Genomic DNA, 15,785 nt, shown 5'->3' on the forward strand with positions numbered 1-15,785 from the left:
TTTTGAATTCTCAACTAGAACGAGGTGAATTGCCCACTTAACTTGGAATAGCAACGATGTTGCCACACAAGCAATGGTGCTAGAAAATGACTGCACTTGTGGGTGCTGCCTTACAAGTCACCAATACATGTTGCCTACATAGGTAGGTAGGCTCTGGTGCCGGTTCCAAAAGGAAGCGTGGTAGCATTCTGTGCCCTAATAAGCATGTGTAATATTGGCCTACCTAGTTTAGAGGATTGGGTACACAAGTGTTCAGGGGTGGTGTTATGTGCCCAAAAGGGGTCTGGTTTCATAGCCAACCGGGGGTTTGATGCCTCCCTTTAAAGATGGTGAGTTTTCCACTGTGAAACCAGGATGTTTCACATGGCAGTTTTTTTTATTAAAAATGACTTGAAGCTACTTTGGTTGTCTTGGGGTGCAAATGTGAAGATAATATCCTTATCCAGAATGTGTCAAGTGGTCATGCTAGACCAATCAGCCCTGATTACTGAATATATTTGTTGGTTGGGTTGTAGGCGAGTTTAGGGAATAAAGGCTTTCCACAGTTTGAGGTTACAGACAAGGGTCGGATGCTCAGTAGTTGCACTTTCCTATCTAGCCCACATGTTATAAACAGACATACATGAGAATATATGAAGTTGCCACTGAGTAGGGATTACAGGTTAATTTGCAACTATTCATGTTAAACTTGCGTATGGTTGCATTGTATGAGGTTTAATAGGAAACCCTTCCACTAGTGTGGTTCAAAACATTAAACCAGTTTACAATGTTGTGTCGCTGATATTTGTATTTTTACATCTGATGCATCTATCGAGCTTCAGGTTTCAGGGATTTAGTGTGAGATACAATTTAAATAGCTGTGTTTGGTCTCTGTTTGCTTAGAACGAGATGATTGATAATTTACAGAAACACCAAAAGCATACTTCTGAACAGCAAACACAATGTTTTCAGAATTTGTGCCACCTTAGTGGCTTTCCTGGTCCTTGTAGAATTATGGAACACAAAGCACAGAGCCCATGGCTGTATTTAACATTCCAAACCTTCACCATCTTTCGGCTGCTGTTACAAAGCCGTTCCTATAAATATTTTATGTCATGTGAATATTGTGTCATGTGGAATGGTGTAGGAGTAGGTTGTGCTTTTATGGTTACATGGTGGTGAGCTATAACTGTTAAACATTGTATGCTCTCGTGGTGCATTGCTGACGCAAGAGGCACGTAACAGGCAGCTGCAGTTAAAGCATTTCTTGGCAAGCAATGTTTCAACCTCCAGCTGGGCCACAGACATGATCTCTCCATCACGAGCCTCCTTGTGGCAGGGTGAGCTCTAAGGACTCCTGAAACCAAGATAACTGATGCTGCATAGAACGGTATGTTTTTAAAGCAAAACCATGTGTGTATGTGTGGAGTCCCACACAATAAAACCACAAAGCCAACTAGTGCAGCAGCAACAGACTCAACGTGTATTTATGCACAGTTGTTATGTTATGTTATGTTAAAGGTATTTGCACCGCGCACTGTCACTAGCTCAAAATGGACAGCACAACTGACAAAGTACCCCACCACTGGGAATAGCCCCCAAGCACACATTTCTCAGGCTTCTACGCAACGATAATCATGCATACAACAGTAAGATACATCGAGTGCATTGCATTAAAAGAATGCACTTCCTAATGGAACAACCTCCAACGTTGGGAGACTTTGCTCAACAATAGCATGTTAAGCCTGTGCATCTCTACTCTGCCTACCCATGCAACACAACATCCGCCATTGGAGAATCCCTCAGTCATATGTAATGCGATCAGTGGACAGTCACCCATAGGGCCCTATTCCAGTTCCCAGACAGGAATACCTCTCCTGCATGCGTGACGTGTCACTTTGTATATGTCACTGGTGTGCCTATGTCCGCATCAGAGAATAACCACACAACCTTCTGGCTATTTTCCTTTCTTCCGTTAGCCAATTGTGTCCTCTCACAGTCCTGGGGTGTCACCCTGCTAATCCTGACAGTGGTGCAGTTTTGTTCAGCAAACCTGACATGCCACTACTATTGGCTTCGAGAATGTGCATATTTTGAATGTTGTGAAATGAGTGTGTTTTTGCTTGATGGGGACAGGGAAGTGAGAGTGGCAGCCAATGCAGTAACTTTGCTGAAAATGTTGGGGGGTCATGACATCTAAATGAAAGGTGCCCCTTCCAAATGAGTGGGTCAAAATGGTGTGCCACAAATGTTTGGGGGTTGACAAAAACCCTTCTCCCCACTAAGATTAAATCCATTGTGGCATCATGACATTAATGAGTATGTATGTGAAATAATGTGAGTACCAATCGACCATTCATTATGAAAATATTTACAGTAGCAATACTGGCATATTTTTGGGGACAGGCATCATGAACATTTCTGTAAAATGGTAATGTGTAATGTTGGTTCCCTGGCATCTATTGGATTATTTCATATGTTACCCTACATAGCCAACTTAATATTGTAAGGCTTTTACCCATTTAACAAAGAAAGAACACATGTTCAACCACTTCTGGCATCCCTGATCCCCACACTGAACCCTGCTCCCCCCAGGCACCAACCCAATGAGGAATCTGCCTCGCCACCCTATGCACACCAACCAGTTGCCGCTTTTTCTCTTGCCCTACCATACAAACCCTGTTCAGCTTGGCCGATCCCAACACACAAACATGTCCCGATCCCAGCATCCCAAACCCCACAACTCAACCCTTCATGCCATATCCAACCCCTGAAAAGACAGATGGCACAGTCACATGTGGCATAGTGCACATCCACCAGACAGCAACCATCCAAACAATCATGCTCATAAACCTACTCAGCCTTCCATCTAAGTCCACACAATTCATCCAACATTCTATCCATTCATGTTATGTTATTTTGCATTTATATAGAGCCTTATGTACCATTGGTATGATCTCAAGGCGTAGGTAGGTTGAACGCCCACGGGAACCAAAGTTCAAGTCAGTAGAGAGAGAGAGTCATAAGGTGCGTGTGAGCACCGGATATGTGTGCAGCAGGTGTGGCATTCATGTGATAGCTGCCTCTTAGCGATAGATGCAGTGGTTGGGAGATCAAGAGTATGTGTTAGTTCTGGCAGGTTGTTATCCAGACCGATTCTGACTGCATTGGGCCTGAGGAGAACGCCTAGGCTGGAGGGTGCGTAACCAGCTGTGTTTAGTTAGGATGATGGGCAGTATGAGGCAAGTGATGGTATGAGAACAGCTAAACCGAATGGTGTCATAGTATCGCTGTGTTTTAGTTGAGTGGTGGTGTAAAGAAGAGAGTAAGCGTGGAGATGTGATATGGTGGTTTACCTTAGGTGGTTGAGATCGAGCACACTCCAATAGCTCCATGCACTACAACCATTCCATGCACTCCGACCATTCTATGCATTCCAACCATTCTATGCACTCCAACCATTCTTTGCACTCCAATCGTTGTATGTACTTCAGACCATTCCATGCACACGAATCATTTTGTAAGTGTGCATTTCGTGCCCTCTATCTGTTCCGTGCATTCCGAGTGGTGCAATTCATAACCGAACAGCAACCCTTATGAAAGCACATCCAGTGCTGCTGATTTACCAGTGCTATTTCTATGAGAAGCTACCCACTCAGGAGGGCCTCATTCATGATTTAGCTCGATATCTATTTTCATATTAGACTGATCCTTTAAATATAGAGATCCCAATCTTTACCTCTCAATGGTGGGGTCAAAGGTGGCAACCATTGGATAAATCCATGTTTTTATTTTTTATTAAAACATCCAGAGAGGACACCTCATTCTCTAAAAGGGGCCAACAGCTCAACACAAGAGTCATATACTGTTTTGTATTTTATCAATGTTTGTATAATTATCTCCCAATACATGATAACATGTTTTACAATATAGCCTTTGTTTGCAGTAATAGTTATTTCTTCACATTGCATTTGATGGCACTCTCCTGTGTTGTTTCAAAAAGGAATTGCACATAATTCAAAAGGCTCTGGTGAATTAGAAAAAGCAGTGAATCTCGGTGTTATGTTGATATCCTTAGGATCGGTGAGAGATTTCAGTCTAAAGTTTTGTAATAGAGTGGTGAGAAACAGAAACAGCTCCATCCGAGCAAGTCCCTCCCCAGGACAGCTCCGCTTTCCTAGAGGTAGGAAAAAGAGAAACCTGTTACTTGAATAATTATTTATTGAATGAGCTTCACTGATGTAGGACAATTAGCATCTTCACATGCCACTAATGTCTTGCTTCAAAATATGGGCCTTAACATGCCCCTATAGCATAGACCCTCAAGTGAGATACTGTAGTGTCTTACAAAGATATCCGAAGTAATGTTTTGGGAACAATTCAGTTTCCCAATTTCATTGTTTGCTATATGCTTTCTGGAGTCTTCGGACTCATCCTTGAAACTTGATACACTTGTGTATAGGTGCGTTATAAATGCAATATCATATCATCCCCTCATTTTGATAATGCTGGTGCATCCAGCAGAGAATACCACGATTCTGATGCACTCTTCAGTTTATCATCATTTTTCGCATGGAGGGGATGATTACAATGGATTCCAAGTGGTCCCTAGTTTCCCATGCCATTGCCTACCCCAGGCGGAAAATGCTCTCAGATTACAGATGTGAGCAGAGTAGGGCAGCAACAACAAAACTTAAAGCTGACGCAGATGGAAATGCTGTTAGTTTACTTGCACAGAGCACCTTTCCATCACATCAAAATATCTTTGAAGCAGTGAAACGAGCACACAGCTTGCCTCTGCACGTTCTAATGCCTCATGGACGGACATTTTACAACCTCTCGAAAACGAGGCACTGACCAATACTCAGTTATTCTGCATTCTAGTCAAGCTATAGATAGTTTGGGGCGTGACACTTTTTTGAAATCAATTAGAAAAATGCTGGATTAAGTTTTTCTAGTCAAACATAGGAAAAAGCACGACCCTCAGAAATGTTAATTTGTTCAGAGTAAAAGTCAAGATAATATTCTACACACTTATCTAGAGAAGTAATCTGAATTCTAGACCAGCAATACTTCAGAAAAAGAAGACAAGTTCCAATATTTGTAAACCAGTGCTCTATTTGGATTGTTACATCTGCAAGCAAAGTTTTTAGTCCAGTTTTAAAAAATACAGAAATCCAAATGTTACTACCTTTTTTGGACTAACTGTAGATAATGCTGTTGCAGGGTTCGAAATTGCCAGGAGCTGGGAGCTATTTAGCTCCTGGTTATAGCCAATAGGAGCCTGGTTAGCTTGATACCAACAGCTACCAGAAACTACTTTTAACTCCTTGGGCACGTGGTGCCATACAAACCTAGCTATGTGATTTCTTATCTATGTATGTATTTGGAAGGTTATGAAGTACAATAAAGAATGCACTTAGAGCATATTAGATGACATTAAGGGGGTAATTCATAGAAATCAGCACACAAGTGGCGCACATGGCTGGCGCACAGTGTGCACGTGTGGCAGTCTGCGCCAGTCGCGTGCGCCAAAACCCATTTCAGCGCACAGCGTATTCATGGATTTTAACATCCATAACCAGCGGTGGCACAGAGTGGCGCAGCGACCCTGCAGCAGCGCCAGTTACACCCCCAACCCCGCCCTGTGAGCCATGAACATCGCACAAATCCAGTACATGGTGGCGCAAAGGCCAGTGGACCAGCATACAGCCCCCGACCAAGAAAACGCGTGTAAAACTCCCTGCGCCCCCCTCCGAATACACGTACCCCTCTCGCGCTAGCGAAAACACGTGTAAAATTCCCAGCGCACCCCTCAGGATACACGTACCCCTCTCGCGCTAGCGAAAGCGCGTGTAAAACTCACTGTGCACCCCTCAGAATACACATACCCCTCTCGCGCCAGCGAAATCGTGTGTAAAACTCTCCGTGCACCCCTCAGAATGCACGTACCACTCTCGCGCCAACGAAATCGAATGTAAAACTCCCTGCGCACCCCTCAGAATACACCTACCACTCTCGCGCCAATGAAATCGCATGTAAAACTCCCTGCGCACCCCTCAGAATACACATACCCGTCTCACGCTAGCGAAATCATGTCTAAAACTGCCCGCGCCCCCCTCAGAATACACGTACCCCACTCGCGCCAGCAAAATCGCATGTAAAACTCCCCACGCACCCCTCCGAATACACGTACCCCTCTCGTGCTAGCAAAAACGCTTGGGAAAAGTCCCCGCTGTGGTGTGGGCTGCCTGTGGGGCATGCACTGGGGTGATGGGCTGCCTGTGGGTTATGGGGAGGGTGGATGGGCTGCATGCGTGTATCCTGAAGGGTGCGCAGGGAGTTTTACACCAGATTTCGCTAGCGCGAAAGGGGTACGTGCATTCAGAGGGGTGCGCGGGGAGTTTTACACGCGTTTTCGCTAGCACGAGAGTGGTACGTGTATTCTGAGGGGTGCGCTGGGAGTTTTACACGTGTTTTCCCTAGCACGAGAGGGGTACGTGTATTCCGGGGGTGCGCTTGGAGTATTACATGCGATTTGGCAGTGTGGGTCCTCCCGGGTGTGCCCCCTCCCCCTCCCCAGGCCCTGCAGGCAGCCCACACCACAGGGGACTACCCTACACCCCTGGCCATGCCCTGCAGGCAGCCCATCCACCCCTGGCATGCCCCGCAGGCAGACCACATGGCACCATGCACTTGTGAGCCCCAACACATGTCCCATCCAGCAGTGACGGGCACCTGCCAGCAGGCCCCAACACATGTCCCCCTGCACCCCCACCCACCCAGCAGTGACAGGCACCTGCCAGCAGGCCCTGACACATGTCCCCCTGCACCCCCACCCACCCAGCAGTGACGGGCACCTGCCAACAGGCCCCGATAAATGTCCCCCTGCACACCCACCCACCCGGCAGTGACGGGCACCTGCCAGCAGGCCCCAACACATGTCCCCCTGCACCCCCACCCACCCAGCAGTGACAGGCACCTGCCAGCAGGCCCCAACACATGTCCCCCTGCACCCCCACCCATTCAGCACTGACAGGCACCTGCCAGAAGGCCCCAACTTATGTCCCCCGGCACCCCCACCCGCCCAGCAGTGACGGGCCCCTGCCAGCAGGCCCCTGACACATGTTCCCCTGCACCCCCACCCACCATTGTCGGGCGTCTGCCAGCAGGCCCCGACTCATGTCCCAACAAACAACATGTCCCAATAAAACAGACCCATGTCCCTAAAGCCAACCCTGAACCCCCTTGCCCCCCAATCCAAGCATGCAACCATCCACAGAACCCACTCCCAAATTACCCATGCCATGATAGTCTAAATGAACCACCATGCCCATGCAGGAATGCACAACGGAGCCACACAGTGGCAACACATGACTTAGGAAATGTTCAATGAGACATGCACAAAACCAATGACAGAACACAACACCAATTTAGAAGTTAGAAAAAAATCTATTAAAAACATAATGAACTGACTTGGAGGAATTATAAAATGAAAATCAATGTGCAATGACAGATTTTGAAAAAGAAATTGCAAATCCAATGAAGTTAAAAAAAAAGAAAAATCATGTACAATAAAAAAGTGGTCCATTGCCAATGACCATAATAAAAACATTATCCAAAAAAAAAACATTGATCCATGGGACTATAGAAAAAGAAAGTATGTACAAGTCTGCAACTATATACAATTGAAGTCCAAATGGTCCATGATCCACAAACAAAAGGACCCCACAAAAAAGTCCTATGAAGAAAAAACTATATACACGAAGTAGAGCAATGTCCATTAACTCCAAAATAAAAGAAAAACAAAGGAAACCTAAGACTAATGAACTATATACAATGGCGGCGGGCAAGTCCTACGGCTCACTCTGTGATGTTCCGGGCCAGGGCAACATCGAACTCCACGTCGATGTCCCAGAGGCGGGCTTCTTCCCTGTCCTCGAGGTCTCACAGGGATGCAGTCATGGCGGGTTCCAACTCCCTGCGAGTTGCCTCGAGGCACTCAGCCCGCCTCAATGCCCTGCGCATGGAGTTCTCCGCCCTAATCATAGTGAGCCATGCCTTCACCGCCCGCCACCGCTCCACATCTATCCGCTGGCACAACCGCTGCCACACGGAAGACACTCCCATTCCAGGGTACTCCTGCCCTCCGGCCGATGCCTGCCCCTCTGATGTTGATGGCCCCGAGCTATGATGCCTCCCACGTTGAGCCTGCTGCTGCCTCCGACGCAACTGCCTCTGCCAGCTCGACGGCATCCGTGCTGATGGAATCCACCGGCGCCGTCGTGCACCTGCCCTGCCCGATGATGCCGGCACATCCTCCATATGCTGGATCCAGTTGCTGGGGTGTCCACCCCTGATGGACCTCCGACTCTCGACTGTGGCAGGGATGGGATCTCCACCAAGCTGGCTGCATTGGTCGGGGCAGGTCCACAGGGGGCCCTGGTGGCATCTGGGCGGGAAGACAGCATGGAGAACGACTGGCACATAGTCTGCACAGAGGAGGAGAGGGCCGCCAGAGTGGCCGACACATGTAGGAAACCCCCAACCATGGCCCCTCCCAACTGGGCCACATTGGCACGCAGCTCTTCGTGATGACGTGCGTGGTCCCCCCAGGAAGCACGCAGTCATCACGAATGTTACAAGTGCGCAACGCGACACCAATTAGGGTGGACTCCATACGGTCACAGGTCCCCTCGTCCGTAGGTAGAGAAGTGCCAGATGACGTGGACCTCCCCCCTACCTGTGGACGGCCTGTATTGGGGCATCCCTGCTGGTGCATGGTGGTGCAGTCACAGTGTCAGGGACAGTGACATGCACAGGCCCCTGCACGGCGACCTGTGCTGCCTCCTGCCCCTGCCCCTGGACTGCACCACTTGCACCAGTGGTACCACCCCCACCAGGCCCCATGTGCGGCTCAGTAGTGGCCTCCTCCTCCTCTGTGCACATCACCAACCTGGATGGCTCCACACCGTCTTCTGCCGTCACAAGCCCCTTTGGGGGCTCACCCGCCCCTTCCGCTAGAGCTGTAATGGCAGATGCGGCACCAGTCCCCTCGCTCCCGGATGATGGTAATTCCCAGGAGGGTGACTGGCCCTTGCGTCATCGGCCAGTGGAGGCATCCCCACCGCTTTGCTCCACAGTGCCGTCTCCGCCCTCTTCTTCACTCGCCGCTGTGTAGAGGGAGACATAGAACACAAGCATCAGGGTACTGTACAATAGTCCCCTAGACAGGAAGCAATAGCACATGAGTGGCACTGTCAAACGTCACTTCCATCATGTCCCTCCACAACACATGGGTCAGTGCAGGCAACACACATGCAGAAACAGGCATGGTGCATCCAATGAACATTTGCATCCATGTCCAAGGAACTGTTGAAACATACAATGGTGGTATGAAACTCACATGCATCATGGGTCATACTGATCACATGCACACACATCACTGTAGTTTCATGAATCTGGCCTCGTACACCCCAGACACAGTGGATACAAGGATGACTAGGCTGCATCAGTGAATCAACACATCGTCACAGACATGTGTTATGCATCCATGGCGTTTACAAGTCACACACCAGCTACTCAGACACACAGACATGTACACCATACATGTCCATGACAGCAGCACACATCTCTCACACCCCAACCATGTCCAAGAACAGAGACAGGCATGCATTCATGTGTGCATTCCGCATGCTGCTCCGCATGTTGCATTGTAACACATACACTATCCATGTGGTTCACGCATGACTGGTCTCACATGCAGCACCATCATGTCCCTGCACACACACATCCATACATGGCCCATGTCACACATACAGGCAAGTAGCTAACTACCAGCACACCGCAACATGCCCTGTTTCACACAGCAATGTATGGCCACTTACCGCTCGACTCCAGACGGGCCTGCATCCTGAGGATCTGGTGGTGAAGCACTGGGCGAATGCGCTCCAGGACCCTCATCTGCTGGTTGGCCTCACATGCACCATTGGACATGCTGGTCACATGCACACGCGTCACCGGAGGGTCATGCATTTGGCACGGTATACCCCCGGACACAGTGGATACAGGGATGACTAGGCTGTATCAGTGAATTAACACATCGTCATCAACATGTGTCATGCATCCATGGCACACACACTACTCAAACACACAGACATGTACATCATGCAGGTCCATGTCAACAGCACACATCTCTCACATCCCAAACATGTCAAATTACAGACACAGGCATGCATACATGTGTTCGTTCCGCACGCTGCTCCTCATTATGCTTTGTTACAGATGCACCATTCATGTGGGTCACACCTGACTGGACTCACATGTGGCACCATCATGTCCCTGCACACACATATCCAAACATGACCCATTTCACACATGCAGCCAAGTAGCTAACTACCAGGACACTGCAACATGCCCTTTTTCAAACATAAGTGCATGGCCACTTACCGCTCGACTCCAGACGGGCCTGCATCCTGAGGATCTGGTGGTGAAGCACCGGGTGAATGCACTCCAGGACCCTCATCTGCTGGGTGGTAAGCTGCTCCCTGCGCCCCACTGCATCCGCTGCGCTAAGAGGCGACGGGCCTTCTTGAGGGTCCTGGACTTGTAGTCCTCCCAGTGCTTCTGGACGTGTTTGATGTCGCGGGGTGCCACCCCCTCTGCATTGATGGCACCCACTATGTCCGTCCAGATCCTCCTCTGTCCTTCCTTGTCGGCGCGCGATGGTGTGAAGAGGGCATCATAATGCCCCAGGACTTGCTCCACCAGGATGCCAACTTCATTGGAAGTGAAGCCCTCTGCCTCTCAGCAGGTGTTGGTGGGCAACTGGGTCCTGGGGCTGGGCGGTGGAGCGATGGAATACCAGTCGGGAGTCCTCTGTTCCAGCAGGGGTGGTCACAGCAACTGGACCCCGGGAGATGGCAGATGTGCAGGCACAAATTGGCTGGGCACGGTGACAGCAGGCAGGCAGACAGCAACAGATGGCTTGTGGGAGGCTGCTCAGGGCTCTGGGGGGCAGTAATTAGGCCTTCTGGGCAGGAGCGTGGTCTTCCGTGTGTTGTCGTGTGGCCAGCTTGATACGGAGTGAACAGGCAGGTGAAAAAACTGCACGTCGGCGTGTAATTCGAGGAAAGGCCCTTAGCGTGTAAGCGCGTGTGTGACTTAACATACGCGGGCGTTCCCCTCATCACGGGTGCATAGTGATTCAGCACGTGAGAAAACAGCACGTCCGCGTGTAAATGCGTGTAATCTGAGGAAAGGGCCTAAGCGCGTAAGTGAAGTGACGTGCACAGGCGTTTCCCTCAGCACGGGTTAAAGGTGAGCAGGGCCAGCAGTTCGCTGTACGTGCCTTTCATGGAGACCGACGTGTGTTGTTACTTTGTGTTGTTTCGCGCGCAATCAGAACTTCACAGCGGATCAAGGAAGTATCTCTTATTTTGGCGGGGTATTGGCTACACGTGTTTTTCATTATCACACTAGTCTGGCACTGAGTGGCGCATGCTATTTTTCCAACTGTGGGTTCCCCTGTGTATCGCGTACCCATTTTCGAGGTCATAGTAGCCTGCGTGTCCCACGCGTACATGTTTTTTATGTCCCTGGGTGCCACAGCGTACTGCGGCAGGTTAATTCCACACACGTGGGCTACCGGGGGTTGCGTGCATGGTTTTACTGCAGTTTTGGGGTGCCTGAGCATTGCGTGACCCGTCACTTTATCACCGGGGTCACATACAGCCTTGCAGGTGCAGGGGTGCTGGTAACATCTTGTATCCCACCCTCTTCACCCCAATTGCCCAGGACAATTGTTGTGTACATTTCCCATTGGCACTACTACATCTGTGCCGGCACTACTACATCTGTGCCATGGCTGGGAGGCCACTAAAGGTAAGGGGCGCCTCAGCTGGGTGTACTCCACGTGGCAGGCGTAGTCAGGGACGTGGCTTGGGTGACCAGGGAGTAGGGGGATTCCAGGGTGTCCAGGGTGGCTGCAGAGCGGGAAGAGGCAGGGGTGCACCACTTCGGCACAATGTTGTGCCACGTGTTGGTGCAGTCATGCCACCACCCCCTGCGGCTCTGGGAGATGCAGTTCTTGCATCTGGCACTGGCACCCATGTGACCCGGCAGTCCGTTTCATCGACTGCCACGGGCCCAAGGGGAGTGATAGCTGCAGGTGCAGCTGTGGACACCACCACCCAGGCTTACGGTCTGCCAGCGCAGGCTGCGTTGGCACCTGAAGAGTCCCAGGAAGATTCCCAGGAGGTCAGGAGGCACACCGTAGGTGCACGCAGGGCTGCCCTGACCGAGGCACGTGTCAGTCCGGCAGTAATGTCATCTGGTGCCCCGACCAGCCGGGTGTTGGTAAGTGCATGGGCAGATGCAGCCGACACCACCCCGGTTGTGTGTCTACCATCCAGGACAGTCCCGGTCAATGACCCTGGCACAACAGATGTTGCTGCGCAGGGTTCATTCCAGGGCACCCAGCAACCACTGACGCAAGTCAGGGCTTCCGTCTTCGTTCCACCTGCCACTCCCTCAGTTCAACCCACCAGCGCCACAGCCCATACTGATCAGGGCTGCATTTGCCAGCCAGGGTCCGGACCACTGTCCAAGAGGAGGAAGGTTGCACCTGCAGTAGAGGCTTTGACCCCAGACACAGCTCCGGCCTCCGGCACATCGAGGAAGAAGCCTTTCTGCATGCAGGAACTGGACTTCCTTGTGGACTACGTGCAGGACCACAACCGTGATATGCTAGTGGGGCCGAATTGTCAAACTACTGCTGCCCATTGTATGTCCCACTGGAAGCAAGTTGCGGATCGTGTGAGTGCATTCGGCCATGAGGTGCGCACAGCTCAAGAGTGCAAAAAGCGTTGGGATGACCTCAAACGCAGTACTAAGGCGAAACGTGCCTCTAATTACAACATGACGCTGGTGACTGGCAGTGGGCCATCACCTGAGGAGGAAGACCTCACTTTGCACGAGTCTGTCGCTGTGGAGTTCATACCAGCAGGAATGGTCTAAGGAGTGGGAGGGATGCTGGACTTTGATGCCTGTGTCCAGTGAGTGTTGTTGCGTGTTTATCGAGGCCATGTGTGGTTTGCTTGTGTGATGTGTTGTGCTTGACAGCCACTACATGTCATGTGTACATGGTTCCCATGTGCAAGTCATGCAATGCTTCAATGATGCGTGCCTGCTGTGCAGGATGCTGATCATGTAGAGCAGATGGGGACTGTCCTCATGGCCACACTTGCACCCAACTCACATGCTACTCACCCGGCTGCCCCTCCGGTCCATGTTCCAGCTCACTGGCCCTTCTGCATGTAGCATGGGGTGTCTTTCATCTCAGCACTGGAACTATGTCATTGCATGACTGACGTGCATGTGTCTTCTGCCTGCATGTGGGTACTCCATGTAGGCATGCTCCTTTGCCCCTCCACCTCCCCTGCACCACAATTTCACCATGGCACTGGTGTGCATCATGTTGGCATACTGCAATGGCCTGTTCAAGGCTCCTGTGTACATGCAGACTTCCACCAGCCAACCTGCCAGACACATGCAGTGGGGTACATCCTCTGTCCTTGATGCAGGGTGTCTCATTTGGACTGTGCAGATGGCAGATGCTCCACAGGGACATGAGTGCCCATTCATGCTCCATGTGCATTCCATGCATGCCCCTATGTGTCCTTGACAGGATGATCATAGTAGTATGTGTCCAGGATGACCTACATTTCATGGCATTTGATCATCCATTCCATGCCCACTCTGGCTCAGGCCAACATCACACACAGGTTTAGGGTGTCACAGTCTGTGTGGGGTACAGGCCTCACCCTGTTTCAGGCCCACTGACTCTGTTCAACTGGTGTAGTGGCTTCTGCACACATGGGTGTACTACTGAGGGTTCATCATGTGTCCTGCTTACTGTCCCATCATCATCATCTGCTGTGTTGTCAGTTGACTCAGATGATGCAATTGACGCTAGTCAACACTGTCTGGCAATACACAGGTCACTGGTAACCCTTTTGCTGCCATGCAATGCCTCCCTGCATTTTCACTTAGGGGTGTGGGGGGTTTGCTTGTAGCCATGCACGTGATGCCTGAACTTGCGCTTGAACTGCCTTCGCGTGTATCGTTAGACATCATAATATACTTGTTCATGTAGATAGTGGGTCACGTACACATTCTGCACTGCATCAACCCACTTCTGAGCCGTGTTAGACCCTTCTACATGCCTACTCACTGATGCAATGTCAAAGTCACCTGGCATATATGGACTGTTTTTCATCCCTTCTCTGTCATGTATGCGACGGGCACAGGTGCAGCCTGTGACACATATACTCAGTATTGGAACTCCCTAGTGGTTGTTTAGATGAGTTTATTGGTCAATGTGCGGCCTATACCAACTGGCATAGGGAACTGATTGGATGTAGCCTGCCAATCGGGTTGTGATGACTGTGGAGCATCCTTCACGTGTGTATGTGTGCACTTCCACATACATCAAAGCAAGCAGCGTTATAGCTGCTTGTTTTGGTGTATTGGATGCTGGTCATGTTCACAATACAGGTGTATGGGGAAATGGGTTTTTTTGAACGCTTTCACATGTACATATGCAAGCAGCTTCAACGTTGTGTGGTGCAACATTGCGAGTACTCACTTATGTGTTTGTGAAAGTGTCCATTTACACATGTGTCTTCCGCAGCTTTATTGTTGACTGACTAATATGTAGTTGATATACGTTTATGCTGGTGAAATTTCTGCATTGCACATGTTATGTGGAACTGGCATGATCCCAAAGGTTCACTGTTGTGCAGTATCTGTATGCCCAGGCCCACTTAGCTACTATGGTGGGTCCTGGCCGTGGAGATTTCCACACGGAATGATGTAATGGGGCACATTCATAGCCCAATGTGCTCAATCAGGCCCTGAGGGGTGGTGTGGAAACCTCATGGCCTGCAGCTCGGACAGTATAGGGCGTTATGGTCACTCATGCCTGGTTGCAGGCCCTTGCTTTGCTTGTGACATTCACTATATCTACATGGCCCATGCCACCTGGTACGGGCCGAGCTGCAGATGGATGTAGCTATATTGATGATGCTGCTTTAGTGATGCATGTCTACATGCATGGTACCTGTGGCATTGTGTGTTTGGAATCACTTGCAGCAGTGGTCATTTTGCAGTTCAGAAATGCTAATGGTGTGTTGCATCTCTTAGTTGCCATCTGTCTTTTCTGCCTGTGACGTGCCTGACAGAGGTGGTGTCTGATGGAGTTCATATGCTACATTTTGTAATTGTGTAGGCTTTGCTATTTAGACACATCCATTTCCGCTTTTGGGATGTGTTTGCATATCAAGGCCACTGGATGCATGCCAGGTTCTTATTTGTGTGTGACATGTCTGCTTCATGTGTTGGCTGTCAACGTGATGTCTATGTGTGTGGGTGTTATGTGCTTCTGACATGTGTACTAATATCTTTTATCCACTTTTCAGATGATGACGCAATGGAGCCAGAGGATGGTGTTGTCATGCCAGACACAGGGTTGCTATCACACCAGCAACCCAGCACAAGTGGGGATCGTGGGGTGGTAGGCCACGAGAACCCACTTGTGTTACAGACCATCTTGTCTAGGGCTGGCAATGAGTCTAGTTCGGAAGATCACTCTGATGACAATGTTGAGTTGGATGTGCATCGGGTCCATTCGTCAGGGGTGAGTGATTCTGATGTGGACGCTCCTCTGTCCGCGACACCTGCACTGAGGGGCCAGACGGTGGTCGGACCTCCGCCTGTGGTGGAACGGGAGGCAGGGTCAACCTCCA

The 15,785-nt window shown here is 50.1% G+C and overlaps 1 protein-coding gene across 2 annotated transcripts in view; it reads right to left on the minus strand.

The window, feature by feature from the left end:
* Positions 1–3,740: 3,740 nt before the first annotated feature.
* LOC138566775 (cytochrome P450 2A4-like) overlaps positions 3,741–15,785 on the minus strand; it is a 758,785-nt gene continuing 746,740 nt past the window's right edge. For both annotated transcript variants that reach the window (XM_069644423.1, XM_069644424.1), the window contains exon 9: positions 3,741–4,156. In XM_069644423.1, the coding sequence (XP_069500524.1) occupies positions 3,975–4,156 (182 nt within the window). In that variant the 3' untranslated portion in view covers positions 3,741–3,974. The remainder of the gene's footprint in view (positions 4,157–15,785) is intronic.

Source organism: Ambystoma mexicanum, chromosome 2p (genome assembly GCF_040938575.1).
Source record: "Ambystoma mexicanum isolate Mex_15411 chromosome 2p, UKY_AmexF1_1, whole genome shotgun sequence".
Classification (NCBI taxonomy): Eukaryota; Metazoa; Chordata; class Amphibia; order Caudata; family Ambystomatidae; genus Ambystoma; species Ambystoma mexicanum.